Source organism: Sander vitreus, chromosome 8 (assembly GCF_031162955.1).
Source record: "Sander vitreus isolate 19-12246 chromosome 8, sanVit1, whole genome shotgun sequence".
In the NCBI taxonomy this organism is placed as follows: domain Eukaryota; kingdom Metazoa; phylum Chordata; class Actinopteri; order Perciformes; family Percidae; genus Sander; species Sander vitreus.
In genome coordinates this window covers 8436152-8456900 of record NC_135862.1, presented here as the reverse complement: position 1 = coordinate 8456900, position 20749 = coordinate 8436152, and the positions used below count along the sequence as shown (strand labels likewise).

Here is a 20749-nt window from a genome sequence, read left to right as displayed (position 1 = left end):
AGGCGTAAACACATGATATTACTGAAACACAAAGTATAAAAAGACACATCATTATGATTTTTAAAAAAGTTAAATAAAGTAGGAGATTAAATAATAACCTAAAATTGAATCAAGAAAAATGAACAGAAGAATAGAATTACAGCCCAGCATAAAATACAAGTGAATGCCCCCAAAATTAACGATTAAATTAGATTAAAACAACAACGTCAGGTTTGGACAATGCCTGTAATCACCGGACAGGGTATTCCAAGTACTGTATGTGAAACAACTTCTTCATGCTTTGTGTTGACATCTCCAACTGTCAGCAGACCAACATCAGATCAACTGTTCTTAAAGCTTCCAATGGAGACAGTATATCAGAAATATCATTTTGGTCTGAATTCTGTATTTCAAATCAATTCTCCATCAGCCTCAGCTGTACTTTGTGTTTAGTGCTAATGCTTATTAGCAAAGGTTTACTTGCTAACTCGCCAAATGATTAATAACATGGTAAACGTTACCATATACTGTATACCTGCTAAACATCAGCATGGTAGCATGGTGATTTAGCTCAAAGCTCCAATGTGCCTAAATACGGCCTTACAGAGCAGCCAACATGGGCCAGACACATGCCGCTTTATTTTTTATTTTTTTATTTTTTTTTAACAAGCTATAGTTGCCTAGGAGCTTTTCTGGGTAGACCTGAGAAAAGACAGTTACAATAGAATAATAATAAGCTCAAGATTAATATATCGATTAGCTTTTTCTTTAACTTTTTATTTATTCAAAATGTCACGGATAGCTATTTGCTAGATAAGAAGAAAATGTGGTTGAATATAAAACGATTCAATTCAGCTCATGTTTTTTCATCATTGTTATAATGTTAATGCTGTTTAGTTTGATAAAGAATAAGAAAGCATAAAATACAATCATGAGCTGAAAGCAGATAATATGGCTGATTATCATCTGTAATATTACAGCTACTTACTGAGTGCTTCTTGCTCTGACTCACAGATGGTCTAGACTTTTACCTTCTTGATATAGAAGCTGTAGAATGCTAGCTTCTCAAATGTATGAAATTACTTTTCTTATCAATGGCATTCAAACTCTTGTTCAACTTAACTGTTGATAATCATCCTTCATCATTTCATAATGTCTCAGTCCTTTTTACATCACAGTAAGTGAAGCTGAGAATGATTTACTTTAGAGTATATTTTTCTTTTCTTTTTAAGATTATTATTTGGGCATTTTAGGCCTTTATTTATATAGGACAGCTGAATACATGAAAGGGGAGAGAGAGGGGGGAATGACATGCAGCCAAGGGCTGTAGGGCGGAGTTGAACCTGCGGCTGCTGCGTCAAGGAGTAAACCTCTATACACATGTTGACAGCGCAGATCCTTAAAAGATGGTGAAGCATCGCAAGCTCAGGGGATGCACTGAAGATCCCGGTGGATGGTGTAGTCACTGAGATCCCCCTATTATTAGACCTCTAATATAAGAGCCTGCATCTGTGCTAAAACAAAGAGGAATTAAAAAAGCTTAACATCACCACTGAGTGGAATTAAGTACTGCTGATGTATAATTGCATCAGGATGTATGGGGAATGATTTTGTGATATTTTCTTTGTTTTTGTGTGTAGATTTCCATGCATTAGTGTTTTAATCACATAATTGTTTATATTTCTGTATTGCAATTTAGAAATCAGACTCCTTTTCAACCAGGACTAAATTGCAAGTGGCATATGTTTCTGTCTGTGTCCAGAAAAGCATAAAATCAGGTTTAATACCTTATACCAAGGGTAAATATTGGACTCAACGTAGTGTGTGTTGTCCTCATAGCTTTTTAAAGTATTTTAATCTTCACCCAACAGACATCAGTGACCTATTTTCTATTCTAACTTTTGTTCTTGCGTTGATGCACAAGTGCCTGTCTCTATATAGTGGTTGTCCCACATACGATGCAAAACGCAGTATAGTAAATCTCCCTAACTCAAAGAGGTTTTTCTGATGGGGTCTGGACGTCGTCCAGCTGGATGTCTTCAGCCCAGACGGCTGAGTGTCAACTTGTTTACCTCTTCCAACCTTCAGGCTTTGATGGAGAATCTTAGGCTTAAGTGCGTTATTCAACAACGTAATGTTTTCCATCTTCTCCTTCAGGACAAAGAACTCTACACCACAGAAGTGATGTCCTAGAGACTGTAGTCCTCGTCAACCCTTCAGAAGAAACCGTTGTATCAGAGGTAATGTCAACATATTCTGAGGTACACAACCCTGCTGGTTGCATGTACACTTACATACAAATGGTGTGGCATATTTAAAAAAAAAAAAAAAAGGTACCCTCTTTCTGACTTGAACATTTGCTCGTCTATTCTTTGTAAGCCTGGACATTGTTTGAAACTGTTCAATACCATTGCTAATATGATAATTTTGCTAATGATACCAAAACAATTGTTTTTTCTATAAACCAACCAATTCATGATTTTTGCAACCAATATCAATATTTGAGAGTTTAAAAGAAATCTGATTTTATTTTTTTTATTTTTTACATAAATACTTATAAACAATTTTGATAGGTATCCAGTAAAATTATTTTAAAGAAACATTTGCCCATCTGTATAGTATTGTTTGAGATTGCTGGTGAAAAATGCTGTAGAAGGGCGTCCTGCCCCAAAACGTCCGTGTGGCAACAAAAAGAATTAATTAGAGGGCTGTCCAAATCACCTTTTATATGTTAATATCCACATTAAGGATCCAGCACCCAGTCTTCAAATTCTGCTAAATTTCAATGTGAGTTGATTGCGTTAGGTCTTATTTTTGAAAGAAATATTTGACCAAGATATGGACTGAGCAGAACATTTTACAGTTAAAAAATAAAATTGTCAGTGCGCTCTTGTAGACGGATGTAATAGAGACACTGTTTCTAAATTATCATAACTTTGCCATTTCTGTACTGCATTTTGTTTGCACTTATCAACAACATACTTTATACGCCAATACCAGTATAACTGTGACAAACTTATATGGGCCCAGCCAAAAATAATATGTTGGGCTTGCTTTGGAGAATGCGTTTATATTCCTATTTTTCTACTTTTGTTCTTACAACTTTGCCAGGATAAATACAGTCTAAAATAGGCAAAAGTATGATTTAACTCAGGATCTATCTTATCAAAGAAAACAAGTGTATACATTTGGCCAGATATGCAATGCCTGTTTTCAACTGTAGGTGCTATTAGTTAGTACAAACATATTAGTACAAAAGAAGTATTGTGAGTAGATACCCGGCTTATCGTCTCCTTTGAATCTGTTAAGGATATATAATAATAAAAAGATGTTAGCTTTTTCTGTATTTTTTGAAGAGAACTCATTGCCAAATATTATTAACCTTGACACAGTTAAAGTGCATATTTTGCCAGTGACACAGGCATTTCTCTTTTCGTCTTGGCAATGTTGTCTCACCTTTAACTGTCCTTTGTCTCTCTTCCTCGCTCTTTCTCTCTTTGTGTGTGTGTGTGTGTGTGTGTGTGTGTGTGTGTGCGTGCGTGCGTGCGTGCGTGCGTGCGTGCGTGCGTGCGTGCGTGCGCGTGCGTGTGTGTGCGTGCGTGCGTGTGTGTGTGTGTCCCAGATCCAGTCTCTCGTCACAGACTCAGCAGGACATAAGCTTCTGGTCTTGAGTGGACAGAGCTCAGATCACGGTGGCCTTCTTCTTCAAACTGGGGTTTTCACCTACAAGACCTTTTCACGTGTCTTTGCTGATCCTGGGGTGAGTCAAATCTACTGTCCTCTAACAATTAGCAACAATCCGATGAAAAATGTGTACTGTACATTCATGAATACTTTTCAGTGTTGAATATGAAAGGAAAGGTACTGTACATGCTTTGATACATTTAAGGAATGTATTCATTGGCGCTGTAGACAAAAAAAAAACTTAATGTGGCCAGAAATCCACAGAGAACTCAGTGTTTGCAGAAATAAGGTTTTTTACACAAACATTGACAACAAAGGAGAGTTTTCAGGCCTCAACCTTCTCACCTTCCAGTTAAATTGATCATTTTGTTCTAAAAAATATATATTTAAAACATACCCTTGACACACAGATTGTCTACTTGACTATTTTATTTCTTTCTATTTTTTTCACGTCTTTACACACATAGGTCTGCATTTATCACTGACAGATGTGTCTGGGTGTGTTCCTTCTGCAGGTCAGTGAATTACTGGGCACAACAGTCCCCAAGCAGCAGGCTACACTTACTGTGTCCTGCCGCGGGGAGGTGGGCTGGAGCTCCCTGGGACAGCAGCAGACCCTGCAGGAGTTTCTGGAATACAAACTAAACCCTGAGTCTGTTCTTCCCAAGATGGAGGGCGTCACCGAGTTCACAGAGTACATCTCTGAGACGGTCGACGTCCCTTCACCTTTTGACCTCTTGGAGCAACCCACATCCGGTGGCTTCCTAAAACTGTCCAAGCCATGTTGCTACATCTTTCCCGGCGGACGAGGAGACTCTGCGCTCTTTGCTGTGAATGGCTTCAACATCTTAGTGGATGGAGGCTCTGAACGAAAATCATGCTTTTGGAAGCTGGTCCGTCACTTGGACCGCATTGACTCGATTCTACTCACACACATCGGCGCTGACAATCTCCCAGGTATCAATGGGCTGCTTCAGAGGAAGATAGCAGAACAGGAGGAGGAGCAGTCTCAAGACTCCACCAACTATAGCGACTGGATGAAGAACCTGATCTCTCCTGAACTAGGTGTGGTATTCTTCAACGTGCCAGAGAAGCTCCGTATGCCAGAATCTAATCTTAAAGTGAAACGCAGCATCGAAGAGGCCTCCCTGACTTTGCAGTACCTTAACAAACTAGGAATCAAACCGGAGCCTGTCTTTCGAGTGGTGAGCAACACCATTGAGCCCATTACTCTGTTCCACAAGATGGGAGTGGGCAGGTTAGACATGTATATTCTCAACCCTGTCAAAGACAGTAAAGAGATGCAGTTTTTAATGCAGAAGTGGGCTGGGAACAGCAAGGCCAAAACTGGTATTGTGCTGCCCAACGGGAAAGAGGGAGAAATATCTGTGCCCTACCTGACATCAGTTACAGCCTTAGTCGTCTGGCTGCCTGCCAACCCTGCAGAAAAGATCATCAGAGTGCTGTTCCCTGGGAATGCACCACAAAACAAGATCCTAGAGGGGCTGGAAAAATTAAAGCACCTTGACTTCTTGCGCTATCCTGTAGCCACACAAAAGGACATTGCCTCCGGAGCACCTCCCTCTGTTATAAAACAAACCAAGTTAAAACAAAGAACAGACAGCAAAGAGAGTCTCAAGTCGTCCCCGAAGACCACTGCAAAGGCCTCAAAGAAAGAAACTGAAGGACAAGATGATGTGTCAGCCGCCACAGAAGCCAAGAGTGACTCTGTCAAGGAAAATATATCAGAGAAAAAAGAGGAGAAAAAGCCTACTAAAACTCTAAAATCTAAAGCTGATGTGCCAGAAAAGAAAAAACTCCTAAAAGACAAATCCTTAAAAAAGCACCCAAAGGAAAGGGTGTCGAAAATGGATGAGAAAAAGGACAAGGAAAAGAAAGAGATCAAGAAGGTAAAGAAAGATGACTCTGCTAAAAAAGATGAAAAGAAAGATGTTAAGTCCAAAGACGACAAAAAGGACACATCCAAACCCGAGCTGAGGAAAATTACAAAGCCTGACCTGAAACCGTTTACACCAGAAGTCAGAAAGACTTTACACAAAGCTAAAGTGTCAAGTAAAGCAAAGGCTGGAAAAATCAAAACAGCAAAGGCTTTGCCTGCTGAGCCGAAGCCAGAGGAGCCAAAACCTGAAGCTATTCAACCTGAACCAATAGAGAATGGAGCTGTTGAGGGCACGTCTGTTCCCTCAACCCCCGAAGACCTCACCAAGGAATTTGTGGATATGAAAAAAGCTGAAGTTGTAGCTGTATCAGCAGAGCCTCCAGACAGTTATGAGCCGACAGCACAAAGCCTTACCCAAGAAAAGCAGGAAGCACAAGAAACAATATCTGAAATTCCACCTGGCACAAAGTCTCCAGAAATGGAGGCATCAGCCCCAGAAGCGAAAATTGAAGTTGAAGACAAAGACAAGGACTTGACACAAGAGAGAGAAATGGAAGAGGCTCAAAAGTTTGAGGATGAAGGAGCAGCAACTCAGGATGAGGATGAGGATGAAGAAGAGGAGGAAGAAGAGGCCCCAGTTGCTATAAAGAAAACAGAAGAAGAGGAGGAAGAAGATATGGGAATAGGTGAAGAGGAAGATGAAGCAAAATGGAAGGACGATGGGCTTGACAGGAAACATGAGTTAGAAGAAATGGAGAAATCAGAAAATCTCTTAGCTAAGGTTGTGACAAAAGAGGATCAACAAATGATTCCATCCGAGGAGGATGACAATGAGGTGGTGGAGAAAGCCGAACTGGAGGAGGTAGAAGATTTAGATGTAATAGCAGATGAAGAGATCAAACCTGAAGATGTAGCTGAAGAAGAAATGGTCACTGAAAGAAAAACCGCTGAAATCCTGACTGCAGCTGAAGAAAAAGAGGAAGAGGAAGAGGAGGAGGGCTATCTGTCACATGTTGGAGGGGCCACGGCTCCCATAACCTCAGTAGTTCAAGGAGCCGCTGCAGCCGAACCCATCTCCTACATCCAAGACGAGACCATCCCCGGTTACTCTGAGACGGAACAGACCATATCTGATGAGGAGATTCATGAGGAGGCAGAGGAGAGGATACCACACCTTCAGTACGACGTCGGTGCCTATGACATCTCTGTTCCAGATCAGACCGAATCATTTGTAAACATTCACGGCATGATGGAGATGCAAGCTATGAACGAGAAAGGTTTCATCCCAGGCGTGCAGGAGCCGGTATCAGTGTTCACCAACATCATTACTGCTCCTCTGGCAGAAGAGGAGCATGTGTCCTCTGCAACATCCATCACAGAGTATGATAAAGTTTCCTCCTTCCCTACTTCTATCGCTGAAGACCAATCGGTGACATCCGCCACAGCACCTCCAGCTGAGGAACCACCCAAAAGCCCCGTTACCCTGTCCACCCCACCTGACGCCACCCTAGGCAAAGAGCAGCCACTCTCTGCAGGAACTCTTTCACCACCTTCTTTGGAAGAAGACAAACAATCCAAGTCTCCATCTGATGACTTACAGCTTCCTGTAGCAGAAGTCAAGACGCCGGCCAAAGTTCATGAAGCTTGTGAGGAAGAGGAGGAAGAAGAGGAGGAAGACGACCAAACTCCTAATGTTGACATTTCAATTGAAAAACTTCAAGAGGGCTATGCTTCATCACATTTATTACAGGGTAAAGAGACAGATATCGAAAAGCTTGCTGGCTCAGTGTCTCCGGTTTCTATTCAAGCCACCAAACCAGTCCACCTACCAGTTGAAGAAGAAAATAAAGATGCTGTTGCACCTAAAGATATTTCATCTGTTGTGCCTACTAGACCTTTTGGATCAGACTCAGTAACTTCAGAGAGCGAAGAGCGCTGCTTCAGTCCGGATGATATCACTGTGAAAATGGCCTCCCCTCCACAGTCTGGACCACCGAGTGCAGCTCACTCTCCTCTTCGTCAGTCACCAGTGGAAGACAAGACGAAGGTCTTCCCTGATATGGAACTGGAAAAGCAAGAGGAGCTCCTCGATGTCGTCACAGCAACTGAAGAAAAGAAAGACGAAGCAAAAACAGAAACACAAAAAGATGCTGACAAACAGAAAGCAGATCAGCATGAAGTAGAAGTTTCAACATCTTTGGATGAATCATTTGAGAAGGAAATAAAAGAGGTTCCAGTCATAAAGGAGTCCGAAAAAGACACTTCATCAGTGCCAAAAGATGATGGCAAACAGGCAGAAACAATCCCTGCTGTTGCTGCGTCTTTAACAGAAGTGAATCCACCTGTGTCAGTGAGGGATTCCCTCATCTCATCTGGACAAAGTGATGAAGAGGTTGACGACAAGCTCAAAGAGAAAGATCCTAAACTGTCTGCTCCAGATAAATTTCCAGAGAGGGATAGTCGTTTCCTGAATGATGATGATGATGATGATAAAAAGAAAGATGATGACGATGACGATGATGATAAATCTGCAGTTAAAACCGTCAAGGCGGAACAGGAAAAAGTAAAGGACGACATTTCCGATGTCATACAAATCAAGGATGAGCAAAAACAGAAATCTGTCATCCAGGAAGACGTTTCTGCCATTATGTCCATCACGGATGAGAAAACAACAGTAAAGGATGATACCTCTGAAATAAAACCCATCAAAGAAGAGCAAATTGCAAAGGACGTTTTCACTGTTGATAGAGCCATTAAAGATGAACCTGAAAAAGACCACACTCCTGAAGTAAAAACTAAAGACGCAGAGATTGAAATTGTTGCTTCTGAGGTCAAACAAATCAAAGATGAGCAGAAGCAGAAAGATGATGATTTTGACTTAAAAACCAAAGGTGAGGTGAAGGAAACTGAGGTTAAAAAGGATGATGTGTCTGATGGTGATTTTTTGAAAGAGGAGGAAAAGAAACAGACAGATAAGGGTGATATGTTTGATATTGGCTCTATAAAGACTGAAGAAAAAGCGATTGAAAAGATCCACGCCACAGATATCAAGCCTGTTACAGACGAGATGGAGAAAGAGGCAAAGGATGATTTGCCCATTAGTGAGCCTGCTAAAGATGAGAAGAAAAAGGAGACAGAAACATTTGATATCAAAGTGATCGAGGATAAGAAAGAGGAAAAAGAGATGGAAAAGATAGATGATTTTGCTATCAAGCCCTTTACAGATGAGCAGAGGGAAAAGGAGAAAGAAATTGGTGACATCACTATTGCTAAACTCACCAAAGAAGAAGAAATTATTAGCAAGGGTGATACGTCTGCTGTTACCATGAAAGAAGAAAAGGAGCAAGAGATATGTAAAGATATTATCTCACCCATCAGCCTCACCACAGTGGAGGAAAAGGATGCAACAGTGAGTAAAGATGAAAGTCCTGCTGCCAAGCAAACCACAGAGAAAGAGAAAGAGACAAGTACAGATGATAGTTCTGACACCAAACTTTCCAAGGAGCAGGACAAAGATATGACAACAAGCAAAGATGATGCTCACATCTTCATACCTACTATAGAAGATGATACTGCTGCTATAAAACTTACCAAGGCGGAGGAAAAAGATAAACTGCCAACTGGGGAAGATACTTCTGCTGTTAAACCAACACTTGGAGAAGACAAAGAAGAAGAGGAAAGTAAAGATGATACTGCTGCCATAACATGTACCAAGGTGGAGGAAGAGCATGTTAAAGTACGTAAAGATGACGATTTCTATGCCGCATCAACCAAGGTAGAAGCAAAAGAAACATTTAAGGAAGCCGTCAAACCAGTCACGGAGGACGAAAAGGGGCAAGAAACAAATAAAGATAAAGATGTCACTTCTCCTGTCCAACCCACCAAGATGGAGGAAGAGGATGTAATGATGAGCAAAGATATTTCTGCTGTCCAAACATCCAAGGACGAATTTGTTGCTAAACCCACTACGCAAGTTCCACCACTTCCAAGTGGGGAAGATACTTCTACTGTTAAACCAACACTTGGAGAAGAAAAAGAAGAGGAAAGTAAAGATGATACTGCTGCCATAAAATGTACCAAGGTGGAGGAAGAGCATGTTAAAGTATGTAAAGATGACGATTTCTATGCCGCATCAACCAAGGTAGAAGCAAAAGAAACATTTAAGGAAGCCGTCAAACCAGTCACAGAGGACGAAAAGGGGCAAGAAACAAATAAAGATAAAGATGTCACTTCTCCTGTCCAACCCGCCAAAATAGAGGAAGAGGATGTTATGATGAGCGAAGATATTTCTGCTGTTCAAACATCCAAGGACGAATTTGTTGCTAAACCCACCGCGCAAGATGAAAACGCGAAAGAAATCCGTGAAGATATTTGTGCTGTCAAATCAACGGTAGAAGAAGAAACGGAGAAAGCAGTAGATAAGGAGGAAACTTTCACTGAAGAAGTGTCAATTCAAGATCATAGTGTTGCTATCAAACCTATCAAGGAAGAAAAAGATACAGTAATACTTAAGGATGACATTTCTGGTATGAAACCTACCGAGGAGGAAAGCAAAGACGCTGCTGGTGTAAAAACCCCTGCAGATGAGGAAACGAAGGTAGAGTCGAAAGATGTTACATCTGATGTAAAATTCAAAGAGGAGGCAAAAGAAATCCCCAAATATGACTTTTGTGATAAAGAAATGAAAGTAAAAGAAGAAGAAATGGAAAAAGAGAAAGAAAAGAGTTCTGATGTTGTATCCAGTAAAGAGCAGATGGATGATACTTATGTCAAAACCATGATAGATGACAAAGAGGTGGAAATAGGTGACATTTCTGAGGAGAAGTCTGATATCTCTGATCACAAACCAATTCTGGAGGAAATTAAGAGTAAAGAAACTGAAAAAGATATAACAATAAAAGAGAAAGAAACAGACTCCAGTGTTGCGCAGCCCAAGAAAGAGGAAGAGTCATCTAAAGTTGAAACCCTTGAGGTCGAAGTTAAACAGGGCAGTCGTGAAACTGAATCCATTCAACAGGAGACAGAGAAGGAGATGTACACTCCAACATTCAGTGCCAGAGATGAGAAAAAAGGGAAAGATGATGATCATTTTGAGTCTGAATCTAAGAAGGATGATGTAAAGGAAGTAGATCTTCTCGTGTCTCAGACCTTGGAAGAGGAGAAAACTAAAAAGGAAGATATTTGTGGCGTAAGTGACAAGCATATGCAGGAAGAAACCTCTGATAAGCTTACTGGAACTCAGAAAGAGAAGGAAACGTTTGGCGCTACATCAATAGAAATGCAGCAAGATACTTCTGTAACCATATCAAGTGAAGACCTAAAACCACTGAAAGATGACATTTGTGTGTCACCCAGCCACATCCAGGAGGAGAAAAAAGAGCAAGACAAAGATGCAACGGTTATTAGTCAAGATGAAAAGATGGATAAAGAAAAAGACGACACACATGTTGCTGAACTGAGCAAAGAACAGAAAATGGAAAAGGAACAAGAAAAAGAATACACCTATGCGACTGATGACACAAAAGATGAAAAGACAAGACCAGAAGAGGATGAAAAGATGATTCAAAAAAAGGATGTTGCTGACAAGAAGACCGATGAGATAACTGAGAAAGAGTCCTTTGATGCAGACCAAACCAAGGAGGAGAAATGGGAGCGAGAGGAGTTGCAAGAGAAAGACCTGGACAAAGCAATTAAACAACCTGCACAGACAGTATTAGGAGATGCCGCAATGGCATCCAAGTCCGATTACAAACCTGCATTTGTGGTTCAGTCCTCCGATGAAGACAGGGCAGATGAAGATGAGGAGGACATTTGTATGGGAGGAGCAGGCTCCAGACCTTTGTCAGTGAAGCCGAGCGAATCAGAACATGACATCTCGCCTGCAGGTCTGCCCTCATCCCAAAAACCACAGACAAGTGACGAAACTAAACTCCCAATATCAGAGCAGACCACAGTGATCATACCGATACTTACAATGCAGGAGCCCTCTATTGATGAAGACATCAAAGAGTTTAGCAAAGAAGAATCCATGCTTTCACCTGAAATGGGCAAAGATGTTGTGAAAACAGAAATCACAGCTGCACCACTTGCCAAGCCAGAGCCCTCCTTTGAAATTGTCACATCAAAGGAGGAGACAACCTCTATTCCCAAACAAGAAATGGCTTCTGATGTCCCAGCAGCTAAAGCAGAACCAATGTCTGACTCAACTGAGAAAAAACCTGTGTTGTCAACAGTATCAAGCACTGACAGTCAACCCAGGAGCTCTATGCTCTCGAGCACTGAGAGCCAGTCCAGTGTTGAGGAAACACCACATCAAGAGAAACAAATACCGTCCCAGACATGCTCAGGAGTCAGTGCTACAGAAAAGACAAAGCTGGATGAGAAACCAGAAAAGGAAGCAGAGAGGGAGATGGAAGGAGAGCGAGAGGTGGCTTCTCCAGGATTATCACAGCCTTGTTCGTATTTTATGTTGGATTCCGAGGATGTCAGCCACGTTGAAGTTGTAAAATCAGACACTGCAAAAATGACCTCGGAGAAGGAAAGCCTCATAGATGAAGAACAAACCTTTTGTGCGTCCAAGTACGACCCGTATGAAAAGCCTATTCCAAAGGATCATGACTTGGACTCTAGAGAAGAAAGTGAGGTTTCTTTAGGTTTTGATCATGCCTCTGATATGGGTATTGATGATAACAGAAGAACAAGCCAGTCAGAGGCTGGAGGAGCCATGTTCCTCCTGGATGATCAGTACAAAGAAGAGCCTCTGTCCTTTAGTAGAGTTGACTACAGCCCGGTTTCCCTCACAGAGAGTGAAAGAAGCAGCCACCACAGTCAAAGTGCCTCACCTAAATATGAAGACAGAGAGAAAGGCCAAGAGGAAGAGAGTGAGAGAGAAGAAAGACCAGATACACCTTATGTTGACAAGAGCTGTTCATCCGTAGACATTCAAGATAACAAAATGTCTCAGGCTGCTGAGTCTTATTCTTTCAGTCCCAAAGAGGATAAACCCGAGAAATCAGAGAAAGAGAAAGAGGATATGAAGAAAGGTGCTGCAGCAGCAGCTTTTCAAACAGTGGCTACAGGAGAAAGTGACACAGTTTCTGCCAGTGCTGTTCAATCAGCAGGCGTATCATTAAGACAAGAAACACCCTCTCTGTCATGTAGCCAATCGGATCTTGTTACACACGTTTCAGCTGCTCCCGTAGCTTTTGGAGAATTCACAGAAAAGAGAACAACAGAAAAAGAGAAAGAAAAATCGGCTGAGTCACTCGAAGACAAAATGGAGTCCTCTGCTCATGAAAGAGAAGGATCTCCATCTGGTCGGCATTCACCTGCAGAAAAAGACATTTTACCTCAACAAGCATCACCTTTAGAGAAAGTAGAAACTTCAAATTATTCAAGGACTGCATCTGCTGCCACATTTTCAGGACATGGAATAGACGATAATGTTTTGGCATCTGACAATAGTCAAATTAGCAGCTCTGCCTCTTGTAAATCAATGTTAGACTTTCCTGATGGAAAAGAGAGCCTAATAGATAAAAGGTTACTTGTAGAAGGGGAAGATTTCAATGTTGATGATGATGATGAAGACGAAGATGAGGAGGATGAGGGAGAAGAGGAGGAACTAAGTGACGTAGATGTGGAAAAGGGTGCCAGAGAACAGTCTGAAAAAGAAATGTGCAGACGTAGCTCTGGTGATAGTGCTACGTTAGCACAGGTAGAGGACTCAAATAAAAAGTCTCAGCTGCCTGAATCAAGCTTCCTCAAAAAGGAAACCGTCTGTAAACCAACACCTGATGATGTCTCAACTTCAGACAAGCAGGACGTGAGTCAAAAACCACCATCTCCTAAAACAAAACCAGTCAAAGAAGATGATACAGCCACATCCAAACTTCTGGAGACAAGGAGTGAAGATGTAGGTAAAATAACTCTGTCACCAGACCCAAGTGCTCACAGAATGGATGAAAGCGGTTTCACTACATCAGATGCTCCAAAACTTCCTGAAACAAAGAAAGCAGAGGAAACAGATGAAAAACATTTGTCTCCTGAACCAACCACAAAGAGAAGGTTGTCATCAGCAGAGGATTTCACCTCGCATGAAAAAGGAGATGACGACCAAGTGTCTCTATCGCCACGCTTTTTGGAAAAGGAAACTTCTCAACCAACATCCACAAGCAGCTTGTCAGGCAGCTTTTTGCCGACTGACTATTCAGAGTCCATGTCCAAGACTACATCTAGTCCTTCCCCTCCTCTAAGTAGTAGCTATGCCGACATTGGACAGAATAGATCTGGAGGTTATTCTGAGCATTATTACAGTGAGGAGAGTCAAGTAGAATTGAAGGAAGATAAAAAAGAAACCTTGGTGCTCTCAGATGCCTCCCAGTTATCCAAGCTAAGCGAAGATAAATATTACAGCAAAAGTGACTTTCAAGAAGAAAGTCTAGATGAGCGGCAGACCCTAGATATCACCACAAAACATGAGGAAACTGCCTCATCACCGTGCACATACACCACCTTAACATACTCTACTTCAACATACTCCTCCACATCGTACAGTTACTCATCCTTACCCTCAACTTCTGCCCCTTTGAGCCAACAGTTTGAAGACAAAGTTAAAACTTTTACCACGATATCAAGCTCTGCAGTACCTCTAGCCAAAGAAGAGCCTTCGTTCACGACAGAGCCTAAAAGCTCCTGCTTTGGAGGGTTTCAGAGAGATGAGTACATGGAGGTGACGACGAAACCTGCAAAAGTGTCTTTACCCAGCCAGTTTGATGAGACCAAACCATCAACTCCAGTCTTGTCTACCACTGCCAAACAGACTGAGGTTCAAAGCGGTTCTGCAAAGCCTGAAACAAAATCAAGCACTGATAGTTTTTATATGCTAGAAACTAAGATTACGACAACCTCTGCAGCACCATCTTTACAAAGTATCGAAGCAGTAAGGGTGTCAGACAGCTTATCCACATCAGAGGCTCGCTTTGATGTTTCTCCCCTCCAAAGGGCTGACTCCTCTGATAAGGTTTCCCAGGAGTCATCAGAAGATGAGGAGCCTGTTACACTTGAAATGGAAGACAGCACCCTACCATGTCATATTGAATGTCAAAAAATCAAAGTGGCTGAGCAAAAGGAAGGTTCATCATCGATAACTGAGTCATATGTGGTAGAAAGTACCACACAGTCCACAGAGACGAAGACCATCACAATCACCTCTACTACTGGTGTGTCTAAACCTGACATGGTGATGGAAATAACTCAACAGGCAGCCTCACTTACTTCCCTGAGTGATTGTGGAGCTAGCAAAACCACATGTGCCACAACAGACGTGTCCAAAACAGAGGAGGAGAAAGACAAAAAAGGGAAAACACCAGAGGTAAAAGAGGAAAAGACGAACGGAGCTATTGCACCATTGAAGGAAGATGCAAAGGTGTCAAGTAAAGATGACAAGACAGAGACTGCTAGTCAAGTCAAGCAGGAAATAGAGGAAAAGAAACTTGAGGAAAAGGAGTGTAAAGACAGCACAGACGAAAAGAAGGCAACAGCTGATCCAAAGATATGCGAAAAAGCAGACGATGGTAGAAAAGGAGAGGTAGAAAGAGTAGAGGAGAAAAACTTGTTGGAAAAACCACCAGATAGATTAGAGGTTAGGAGAAGGAGCAGTATATCCGATTGGGAGCTTCTACAGAGGCCTGAAGACTGCCCAAGTGCCCCTCCTCCAGGTTATGGTGATGATGATGAGGAAGAGGATGAGGAAGCAATGGAAACGATGGAATGGATGACCAGTGTCCACAGTACCTCTATGACCTCCTCAATAGATACCTATCACACAGAAACATCTAGCAAAGAAGCAGTAAGGGCTGATCGTCCCTCTGACTTGAACACCGGAGCCACCTCCTCCTCTGCCTCCCCTCCAGGCTACTCCTCCTGCGAATACAAACATCGCAAAGGAGAACTTTCTCCATCGTTCATCAACCCGAGCCCTCATCCACTCTCCAGTGACGAGGGCGAGGGCAAAGAGGACAACCCCAGTGACCACTCCCAGGAAGGGGACGAGGACGATCAGGAGCAACACTCTGTGAAAAGGAGGTCGCACAAGCAGAGGCACCACCACTCTCCGAGTTACCATGGAGACCCTGGACACGGGCCACAACAGCTGCCCGGTGCCATGTCATCTGGTTTGGCTGTGACGTTAGCTGGAGAGGAAACACCTCCGACATCAGTGAGCGAGTCGCTGCCTTCGCAGTCCGATTCTGACGTCCCTCCAGAAACCGAAGAGTGTCCATCCATAACAGCTGAAGGAAATCTGGACTCGGACGAAGACGCTGAACATCTGCCGGTGGACAAATTATCTGGAGCTGGGGGTGGTCACCATCCTCCATCACCAAGGTCCGCTCAAAAGAGTCATGACCCCCCACCCACCCCGATGAAGGACCCTCATCCCCACCCTCCCCATCCAGATGTGTGCATGGTAGATCCAGAGGCTCTTCTTAATGACCACAGCAGCACAGAGAAACTTCTTAAAAAGGAGCACAAGACCACCAAGGGCCTCCGAAAGGGCAAACCCAAGTCGGCCTCTCCCGCACGTAAGGGGGAAGTCAGGAAGAGGTCCTCTACTCCAGTGAAGCAGACCTCCAAGGACTCTGCCTCACCTCGATCAGCCTCCCTTAGGAGGAAGGACACAGACAGAAGCTCCAGACTGATCAAAATGTCTGAGACCCAAGGCTCCAGGAGTGAGATCCTCAACCCGGGGAAAGGCTTGGTTAATGGTGTCAAGAGCAGTTCAGGTGTGTAAACATCGTCACATCCTGCAACACAACATAATTTACCCTGAAATTATTCTTGGGCAGATTCAACTCATCAAATTAAGTCAGAAAAAAGGGGTTTTATTCCCTAAGCCAGAAATCATATTTGAAATATTGATAAAATACTTGATATTGGAATATTTTCAACAATAAATATTAAGTTAGAGGTAAATTTTAAGACCTAAAGATCAAATTAAATTTCAGCCATTAGCCACAATTACATGCTAATTAAAAAAGCTATGCTGTTAACGCAATCTAAACACATAGTGTTTGTTAGTTCACTCCAATTATTTAAATGAGATTAAGCTCTTAATTAAAATTCACCTAATTAGACTGACATAAAGAATGATGATACCATTTAGAAAGTTGTACATATGCTGTTTGTTTGATAAGATTTTGTCAAATGAAACTAGTTGACTGGCATTTCTACGTTTCTTTATTTCAGTAAAAATGGTTATTTTGGGTAGGTGATGCAATTATGTTAATGTTAATTTATGTTGTTACAGCTCATTTTAAACATTGCCTTTCAATTTGCAACTGTCGCAAGTCTGCACTTAATAATGTCAGGTTCAGACATGCAACAGATTGTGGTCATTAAAAATTGTGCTGTCAGGAGGTACAGTGATGTACTTAACATTAAACAGCATAACAAGTATAACTTGAAAAGGAAGTAGGAGCACATTTGAATGATGGATGTGCAGCACAGACTTTATTCTGTAAAGGTGCAATGATACAGTGTGGTCATATTTTTCAGAATAATTGATTTGTATAAATAAATTAGTGAACAGAATGTAATTTATTCAGTTGAGGAAAAAGTTGGTCTTTGCTACTGCAGCGCAAGTACTATTATTGCCCTCTAATGCGGTTTTATATCTTTGCTCACCTCAAGTCAACAACTCTCAGAAAACTAGCTCGGCCGTCCCCCCTGGACCACCCGTCTACGTCGACCTGGCCTATGTGCCCAACCACTGCAGTGCCAAGAACGTGGACCAGGAATTCTTCAAGAGAGTGCGAGCTGCATACTACGTGGTGAGCGGGAACGATCCGGGCAGTGGTGAGCCCAGCCGTGGAGCCCTGGACGCCCTGCTGGAGGGCAAAGCTCAGTGGGGCTCCAATTTACAGGTATTTTCCTTCATCAGTCTGTCTGTGTCTCCATTTCTCATATTCTCAGCATCCAAGTGTGCCCACAGTACAGACTAATGTACTGGGATGCATAAAAAAAATCATAGTATAGTACGTCATAAAAAGTCATAAAAAATTCATAGTATAGTATGTCATAAAAAGTCATAGTATAGTACGTCATAAAAAGTCATACAAAAGTCATAGTATAGTATGTCATAAAAATCATTAAAAAGTCATAATATAGTATTTCATAAAACGTCATACATCATAGTATAGAATTTCATAAAAAGGCATAGTATGGTATGTCATAAAAAGTCATAGTATAGTATGTCATTAAAAGGTTATAGTATTTCATAAAAAGTCATAGTATAGTATGTCATTAAAAGGTTATAGTATTTCATAAAAAGTCATAGTATAGTATGTCATTAAAAGTCATAAAAAAGTTATAGTATAGTATTTCATAAAAAGTCATAGTATAGTATTTCATAAAAAAGTCATAAAAAGTAATAGAATAGTATGTTATTATACTATGACTTTTTGTGACTTTTCATGTCAAAAAAAGTCATAGTATAGTATGTCATAAAAAGTCATAAAAAGGTCATAGTATAGTATGTTACAAAAGTCATAAAAAAGTCATAATATAGTATGTCATACAAAAGGTCATAGTATAGTATTTCATAAAAAGTCATCAAAAGTCATAGTATAGTGTGTCATAAAGTCATAAAAAATTCATGGTATAAAAAGTCATAAAAAGTCATAGTATAGTCTGTCATAAAAAATCATTAAAAAAGTAATAGTATAGTATGTCATTATACTATGACTTTTTATGACTTTTCATATGTCATTAAAAGTCAAAGCTCAGTGGGGCTCCAATTTACAGGTATTTTCCTTCATTTCTCATATTCTCAGCATCCAAGTGTGCCCACAGTACAGACTAATGTACCGGGATGCATAAAAAAAAAATCATAGTATAGTACGTCATAAAAAGTCATAAAAAAGTCATAGTATAGAATTTCATAAAAAGTCATAGTATAGTATGTCATAAAAGTCATAAAAAAGTAATAGAATAGTATTTCATAAAAAGTCATAAATAGTCATAGTATATAGGTCATTAAAAGGTTATAGTATAGTATTGCATAAATAAAGTCATAGAATAGTATGTCATTATACTATGCCTTTTTATGACATACTATACTATGACTTTTTATGACTTTTCATATGTCATAAAAAGGTCATAGTAGTGTTTCATAAAAAGTTATAGTATAGTATGTCATGAAGTCATAAAAACTGTAGTATGTCATAAAAGTCATACAAAAGGTCATAGTATAGTATTTCATAAAAAGTCATTAAAAGTCATAGTATAGTATGTCATAAAAAATTCATGGTATAGTATAAAAAAGTCATAGTATAGTATGTCATAAAAAGTCATTAAAAAAGTCATAGTATAGTATTTAATAAAAAAAATCATAAAAGTCAGTATAGTATGTATATAGTATAGTATAATAGTATTTCATAAAATGTCATAAAAAGGTCATAGTATAGTATGTCATAATATTTTAACAAAAAATATAAAGAAATTATAACAAGTATGTTATTAAAATGTCATTAAATAGTCAAATGTTTCAAGTTCTTTATTGTCATGTGTACAACAATTACAGAGAATCAATTGTTGGCAATGGAAATCTAAAATGTCAGACTCCCTCCAACAATGCTCATTAGATATAAATATAAAATTGTGCAAAGTTGAAATATAGGGATAACATAAAATAATATAAAATAATATATATTTCTGGAAGACAGTACTTATATGTGTAATTAGATTATATAAAAACAGTTTTTAAAACAGTAAGTAAAAGTATATAAAGGTAAATTGACAATATAATGTAAAGTCACAGTGATCAGAATTTATAAAAAAAAAAATGGTCTTTGTATAGTATGTCATAAGTCAAAAAGTCACTTTTAAAAGTCAGAATACGGACTTCAAACTCAGAACACTGTTCACATGTGGCCCTGATCCTATCCATTATTAGGCCATAAAAAGTCATAGTATAATATGTCATAACCTGGACGCTATAAATAGCCACAGCCGTGCATAGCAGCCAGCTGTTCTGGTTCTGTTGTTCAGGTCTAAGGAGTGGGTTGAACTTTTTTTTTTTTTTACCAGTAATCGTATCCCCCCTCACTTCCTCCCTACTATCTCCCCTCTAATTTTGTTTCCTCATGTCCCCTTCAGGTGACTCTGATCCCGACCCATGACACAGAGGTGACCCGGGACTGGTACCAGCAGACCCACGAGAGGCAGCAGGACCTGAACATCATGGTTCTGGCTTCCAGCAGCACCGTAGTCATGCAGGACGAGTCCTTCCCTGCCTGCAAGATCGAGTTCTGAGCTTGACGAGGCTAGCTTTGCTTCCCCCCCACCCCACCCCCCACCGTCATCTGCTGTCAATGGAGGTAGAGCGAGAGTGAACAGCACTCTCTGCTTCTTGAAAGCTTCTCGCTCTCATGGTACCAGTCTCAAACGCATTTGCTGCAACCCTCAATACACTAGATTCTTTTAGCTGAAATCAAAGTCAAAACTCTGGGTTTATGCTCTCTGTGACAGTGGGGTAACATAACTCGTATACTTACAATTGTGGGAAAAATTTCAAAAACATATTTAATAGCATAATCACGCTTTCTTTGCCTCATAAATCTAACTAGACAAATGGACATCATTATCCCACAAATGTATAATGCTACAGTTAAACTATAGATTAGTAAGGTGTAGTTCGTAAACCGTTCGGCACAAATCACAATTAACTCGGAAATGTAATACTCCCAAGTGGTAAATTTCTCATCTCATCTCATCTACTCATCCAAAAGGCCAAAACAAGTGCCAAACACTGTTAGAACAGAAGTTATTAGTTAACGTCTCCAAAATGTATCCTAAATTCATCAGTGATCAATAATTTGTTGAGATTGTATGCAGTGTTTTTAGAAGAGTAGACATTTATCGGTTTATTTGCCATCGGTGCTCATCCTTTGCGATTCTGATCACGCTACAGTAGCTTTTGGATTAACTCAATAATGACATAAATTGATGTTATGTAAAAGATTTTTTTTTTTTTTTTTACAAAAAATACGTTCCTTCTCGTCATTTGTGGTGAAGTTTTAGGAGGTGCCTGAAGTTGCCACCGTGTGAAATCTTTCTTCTTGGCTTTCACAGCTTAGCTGGTGCATGATGCTTACGTTTTAGCTCGGACTCTTTGAGAACTGCATAGGG

General features: G+C 40.5%; 1 protein-coding gene across 1 annotated transcript in view; it reads left to right on the top strand.

Moving 5' to 3' along the window:
• Positions 1-20434, top strand: part of map1ab (microtubule-associated protein 1Ab) — a 73295-nt gene extending 52861 nt beyond the window's left edge. Inside the window, exons 3-7 of the mRNA XM_078256629.1 lie at positions 2137-2219; positions 3602-3739; positions 4179-16338; positions 17252-17484; positions 19718-20434. Of these exons, the coding sequence (XP_078112755.1) occupies positions 2137-2219; positions 3602-3739; positions 4179-16338; positions 17252-17484; positions 19718-19873 (12770 nt within the window). The 3' untranslated portion in view covers positions 19874-20434. The remainder of the gene's footprint in view (positions 1-2136; positions 2220-3601; positions 3740-4178; positions 16339-17251; positions 17485-19717) is intronic.
• The last annotated feature ends 315 nt before the right edge of the window (positions 20435-20749 follow it).